This window comes from Sinocyclocheilus anshuiensis, unplaced genomic scaffold, assembly GCF_001515605.1.
Source record: "Sinocyclocheilus anshuiensis isolate Anshui unplaced genomic scaffold, SAMN03320099.WGS_v1.1 scaffold1286, whole genome shotgun sequence".
Classification (NCBI taxonomy): Eukaryota; Metazoa; Chordata; class Actinopteri; order Cypriniformes; family Cyprinidae; genus Sinocyclocheilus; species Sinocyclocheilus anshuiensis.
The window spans coordinates 400322-407229 of record NW_015554223.1 but is presented as its reverse complement, the minus strand read 5'-3'; the positions used below and the strand labels follow the sequence as shown (position 1 = coordinate 407229).

At 36.8% G+C, this 6908-nt stretch overlaps 1 protein-coding gene across 1 annotated transcript in view; it reads left to right on the top strand.

Annotated features, from left to right (window-relative positions):
* LOC107671192 (ETS domain-containing transcription factor ERF-like) overlaps nucleotides 1-6908 on the top strand; it is a 49035-nt gene that overhangs the window by 28678 nt on the left and 13449 nt on the right. The window contains exon 2 of the mRNA XM_016464079.1: nucleotides 1339-1573. Within this exon, the coding sequence (XP_016319565.1) occupies nucleotides 1339-1573 (235 nt within the window). The remainder of the gene's footprint in view (nucleotides 1-1338; nucleotides 1574-6908) is intronic.

The following is a 6908-nucleotide window of genomic DNA, read 5'->3' as shown; positions in this document are numbered from 1 at the left end:
AGAAAATTTATTTTTTTTTTTTTTTTTTTTTTTTAGAATTCAAAATTCAGAAAGTTTCCTGTTAGGTTGTAAGTTAGGGTTAGGTTATATTATTTATAACTACCTAATATAAAAACATTAGAAGTCTATAAAATGTTCCGATTTACATAGCTAAGTAAATGTGTGTGTGTGTGTGTGTGTGTGTGTGTGTGTAAAGGGCCGCTGTGTGTGAAACTGAGTGTTAAGAGGATCAGCTGTTGAGGAACCACTGTGAGCCGTTACCCTATCCGACCTTTACCAGCCTCAGCCTAACCTGACCCTGCCTAACCCCACTTCACCCGTCCTCACCCTCAGTGACTGGACACCCTCCATCCTCTCTGCAGCCCTTTCAAATCATTTCTTGTTTCTAAAAAAAATGCCAGTTGCATCTGGTTGTGTGTTAGATTGAGTGAGGTTGCTGGTGACAAATCAGACCTCAAGGTGATTGATGATAAGAGATGTGACGATATAGAGCTTTTTGAAGATTTACATTTATACATTCTGTGAAAGCTTTTTTTCTAAAGTGACTTGCATTGCATAAAATATATGCATTTCATCAGTTATTTCTCTGGCAATCGAATTCAGTTTTTTGTAATTATATCCAATATGGCTGATATTAACTGTGAGCTGTGTTACCTGCTTGTAAAATAATTTTAAATGTACATTTTAAACCTGACACAGACAAGTGTATAGATTGGATTGACCTAATATCAGCTTCCAATATTGATAAATGCCAATTTCCAGGAACCTCCAACCTTGTAATTCAAAAATAAAGTAATAATTATAATTAATGAATGAATACAGTTATTAGGGATATATATTGGTCAACATTTGACACTTAATTGTGTTTGCCAATTTCTCCTGTTTTTAAGTTAATTTTTAAAAATGCTATCTTTAGGAAATCTCAAAATAAATATATCCATTTTTTGTGCTCATATTATAATGTTGTGATGCTATAATTTACAGTAAATGTAATTTTTACTGTTTTATTTTCAATTTATTTAGACAAAGTTGTATAGAATTTTAATATTGGCCAATCCCAATCCCAGTTTTGGGGATTTTGGCTTAATTTTATAGGTAGAGTTCAAACTTAAAAGTTGGGAAATAGGATCTGCTGATTTCCCAGGTCAGACTTTGAAATGGTATACATGCTATTACAGTGTGATGCAGTGTACATGCCTACTGAAGATGATGATGGCAGCAGTGAAAGGAAGGATCACTGGCCTTGTTTGTCAGTGAATAAAAGTAGTCCTCTTTCTTTGCATCTGGACAGATCAACCAGAGTCTGATCTCCTCTTTGTCCTCTCTCCGTCTCTGCAGGGTTTGCGTTCCCAGACTGGGCCTATAAGCCCGAGTCCAGTCCTGGCTCCAGACAGATCCAGCTGTGGCATTTTATTCTAGAGCTGCTGAGGAAGGAGGAGTATCATGATGTGATTGCCTGGCAGGGAGATTATGGGGAGTTTGTGATCAAAGACCCTGATGAGGTGGCCAGGCTGTGGGGCGCCCGCAAGTGCAAACCTCAGATGAACTACGACAAACTCAGCAGAGCTCTCAGGTAAGTCCTTTTGTCTTTGCCTTTATTTCTGTTAACAATCATGTCCTGAGCAAGCTGTTTAATCTGGAACAGTTTACGGTACACTTATTTCAGACACAATCCCCCTTAAGCAGCCTGTGGTTTAATGGTTACCTTTTGCTTGCCAGGCCAGACCTATCAGTTAAAGGCTCTTTAATGCTCTTTTAACTGATTTAATATTTACAAAGTTACGATTTGCCCCTATTATTTTTTACGACTGGTTTGTCTTTTCCTCCTTATAACATTTTTGGACCAATCAATTACAAAACATGGTTCATCTTCAAACACATCCAACCTTTTAACCATTTACTATTTTCAAAGTAAAATCCTGGACCATTTTAGTTTGATCAATGAAAGCTGACGACTGGTTTGTCTTTTCCTCCTTATAACATTTTTGGACCAACCAATTACAAAACATGGTCCATCTTCAAACACATCCAACCTTTTAACCATTTACTATTTTCAAAGTAAAATCCTGGACCGTTTTAGTTTGATCAATGAAAGCTGAGGCCTATTTCTGCTCAGCCTAAATGTAGAGAGGCAGCTAAAGCGTCTGACTCGTGTTGCATTATGGGATTGACCCTTCCGCTGGAGAGTCATAACTGCTTGGAGTCTGATCTCTCAGTAATCCCAGTCCATTTACCTGTGCAGGAGCTGATCTCATTAGAGTACAGACAGGCCAATGTATTCTGAGCAGCCGGCAGTTTTAGACTTCACTCCAATTTCTGACCTGATCTGCATTTGCTCATTTGTACCTTTATTTTTGTCTCCGACTCACCTGCTTTAGCAGATCAGCGCTGATCCTCAAAGTGGATGGAGAGTGATCCACTTTCTGCCTTTATTTTGAAGGCTTCTCAGGACAGACCTCTTACGCTACAGCTGAGTTACGGCACACGAGGGTTCAGTGCTGGACGTAATCAATCATACACTCAATTGATTACCATCCGTGTATGATCCAGTGCAGTTAAACCACTACAGTGGATGTGGGATTTGTTAAAGGGGTAGTAATTCTGCCATTTCACCATTAAAAAATGGTGTAGAAACAATTTTCACACAGATATTGCTAGTACATTTTATAAACAAATACAAAGAAACAGCAACTATACACATTCAATTAAATGTGATATTTTGAAGTACATTTTTTGAAAATTTAAATAGCATTAAAAAAACATACTTCAGTAATCTTTGTTTTATTTACAACTTTTAAACGATTTATTTTTACAGTATACCCTCGTGTTGTTGTTCCTAACCTGTATGCACTATTGATAAAGAACTCTATTGACTTTCATTTTTATGGACAAAAACATAGACATTGTAATTTGCCTCAAATCTTAAATGTATAATTTTTAAACAACTGTACTTGCAGATGATAAAATACTGATGAAATAAAATATCCACTTAATAGTACTTAAAAAGAACACACTTTCTTCTTAACACACTTAGGTACACTTTATAATAATGTCAAATTAAAAGTTTGAAAGTTTACTTTACTTTAAATTACAACTTCATCATTACAAATATACTTAAATACATGACATACAAGTTTCAATGAAATGACATTAAAGTATATTTTAGTTTACCATTAATGCTTGTTGTCAGTACATTCAGCAGTACTCTTTAACCACAATTTACATTGTTCCCTGTTTAATTCTAAGACTCAGAAAGAGTGTTAAAGACGACATAAACTAAACAAAATGTCTGTTTTGATGAAAGAAACCTTAAAGAAATTATTTATTTGAATGTGCCGTCTGTGCTGTTTATACAAAATTCACTAAAGGAATTATGAAAATGAAAATTTATTTGCTTGGTGCCGTTCCCAATCTTGTGGGTCAGTTCTGAGCACGAGGTTGTTAATGATGCAGTAGACTACTATGTCCTGGTGTACTTTACTGATTTAACGTTAATTGACAATATCTTTTTTTTCAGTATGATTCATTAGTGAAGTCCTGCCACATCTGATAGATTCTCTAGCATTTGTCAAGTCCTTATTATTATCAGTGAGTAGACCGCTATGTGTACTGCTGATTACTGATGTAAAGCCAGACTTTGCAGCAATAGTGTGTGATGTTGTTTTATGGGACTGAAGTTAAGGAATCACATCATGTAATCCATGGCAGCTTTGAGACAGTTGGAGCTGTCTTTAGAAAAAGAGATTTTGTATGATTGCATGAAATATCCCATGTTAACAGTGTAGTGAGGGATTAACGCGTGTGTGTGTGTGTGTGTGTGATGGTGTGTTTTTCCATCAGTTAACCAGAAGACATAAACACTGTCTTAAAAGCTCTACCACTTATGTTGGATTATCCAAGACAAGTTATACTTTACTTCTCTTCTTCTCTATTTTTAGCCTATATTGTTTGTTTTTACCAGATCAGATTTTGAGCTTATATGTATTTCTTTACAAAACAGAAAGTATAATGAGAGTGAAGTGTAAACTGTTTACAAGCTGACAGCTGTGCTGTACTATGACGTCACTCTTCCTCTTCACTCTGTTATTACAAATGTGAATGTGTGCTCTGTTCGCACAAATGTATGTTTTGCCTTGTGTGTTTGAAAGAAAGTATAGCTATAAAGCCAAACTACTTGTTGCTGTAATTATAAGTGATTTCTCTCAGACTGTCCCTGTCACACTTAAACAAACACACACCGACACAGATACGGTTGCCAGATTGTCTTTCCAAACTCTAATTTGAGCATGTACCTTCATGCATGTACCTATGTACCTTCAGTTAGATGAATCCATTTTTTTTTTTGTAGAGTCACAGCTCCCAAAAACGCTGTCAGAATATGGAACACAACTGATGTCCATTCATTCTGAATAATCCTGTGCTTTCATCTAGAGAGGATCTGTAATCCTTAGCATTGGAATTTGTTTTTAAGTAGTGTCACATGAAAATGCTCTTTTCACATAATCATTAAGCATTGAGGAATAAGTGATTTGATCACTACAAGTGCTAAATCCTGGAAGCACTGGTTTCCAGCATCTCTACAGGCCTCAACATCTAAAGCATGGCCTGGTCAGGGGAGAAGTCCCGGGATGCAACATTTATCTCATTTGGAGTCTCATTTGGCCATAAGAAAATGACTTTCAGGGTCATTGGTACCATATTTTTGAAGATTTTCTTACATTTCTTCTCACTTTGCCATTGTTAAGATTATTAAGGAAACTTGTTTTACTGCCAAACTGGATAAGTCACTTGTGTATAAGCTACTTGTGTAGAACATTCGGAATTTGGCAACACAGTTTATGGACAGCATTGAACAACCTTTTTGTTATTTAATTTCTTCATTGTATATTTCCTTAAAAATGCACCCAAATCATGACAAAATATTTGGTCTACCTGCCTAAGCACATCTTTCGCACAATTCAATCAAGACTAGCTAAATGAGGTGACTTCAAACAGCTCAATCTGGCAACACTGCACAAAGAGTGGCACAAAGTGCGTTTTGAAATCTGAACCTGGTAATTGTTGGGCTGGTGGACCTTCATTTGCTGTCAGATAGAGACCTTGTCCTTTGATCATTCTCAGCATGAGTTCCTCTCTGTGTTCTGGACAGGAGATATTTGCATCGCCCTCATCAGAAGGCCATGCAGCCGCACAGAACTTCTCATTTGAGTCCTCTGTTCTCTTTCCTCTCTCTGTAGACCTTAGTTAGAGTAAACAGCACATTACTGTGAATGCGCTGCCTTCCAGTGGAAGTCTACAGGGCAAGGCATTAAAAGCAGAAATGTGTAGGTTGAATTTTTGTTAAAGTGCTTGCATTAATTCTTTGGTACAAAAAATCTGTTATTTGGGCTATGAAGTTACTTAAATTGTCTCCCACGTATCATGAAAAGGTTACAGGGTCTACATTACAAGAAATACTCACTGTAACTGTGCACAAATGAATGATTTTTAGTCTTGTGACTTTTGAATCATATAGATTGTTATGTTTATCCCAATGCAATACCCCAGAGACTTCAATTGTTTCAATTCGGTTAATTAAAATTAGTCACAACGAAAATGAAGTAACAATAGACCTTTTCTTATGTATTTTGACATTTATCTGAGCGATTATTGAGCAGATTATTGAAAAAGCATTTGAAACAGCATTTTTCTACAAATGCTTATACATTTTAAACATTGAACATTGTTGTTCATTGTTAGTTCATGTATCACTAAAGTGTTTTAACAAACTTAAGTAATGAGTTGTAATTATTTTCTGTTAATACTACGTTGAACTTCCCTGTAAGACAGTACTGTCTTGTTCCTCTCTTCTTTTATCCCTCTTATTTCCTCTCTCCTCCATTCTTTTTTTCTTTGATGTCAGTGACTCACTGCCATTCCTCCACATCTACACTGCCTCCCTACCCCACAATCCCACACTCTACTCCTCCATCTGATTCATACCTTCAATCTGACACTTCTCAACTCACAACAGGCTTTCACATTCAACCCTGCACGCTTGTCCCTTTATTCCAGGACAAACGCTCCTTTTCAGACATTTCTTGGCCACTCTATGGCATGTATTAAAGTCTGGGCTAAAGCTCTAATCCTGACTGGAATTTGACTTGATGTTGATGGAGTTAGGGGTGTTGTTTTAATTATGTTCTCCTGCGGACGGCCCGCTGGGACTCGACTCATCACCTTCCTGCCACACGCGTGTGGAAATTCCACAAAAATGGAATTCTATTGTCCCGTTGTTGATGTTCCACTGAACGTCGAGACATTTCCCATCTGGCATCGAGCATGATAGACGGCCAAATACTCATTCCCTTCCTTATTAAATTTCATCCCTCTTTTGTCAAAACTGACCTAACAGAACTCACCAGATTCTGTTGATTTAAACCCATAGTGGCTACATGATAAGAATTTTTTACTTTACAAAGTCATCAGAGTACCAGTTTTAGCCATATGACCAATTTGAATCCATTGAAGCTATAGTTAATCCATTCTATCATAAACCTTCATGCCGTTCCAAAACCATATGACTTTCTTTTTTTCTGGTAAGCTCAAAAGAAGATATCTTGAAGAATGTTTCAACAGTTTTTGACCATTTGATGAGGTCAAACAATATTAAGTGCACCTTTTTGCTTCCATAAAACTTTTCTAGACTTTTTCCCTTCATTGCCAACAGGAAATCAAAACCCTTCGACAAAGTCTGTCGTCATATTAAACATGACCATGATGTTATTTCGATTTCAGACGTTCTCTAGCAAACATCAGCATCAGAGCCGATGTAGTGTTGATTGAAGTGGCCGGCCATGATTTCTTCTTCACTCTGGAGATTTGATTAAGATTGACTGTGTGTGAGTGTGTGTACTTGTGGAAAGAGT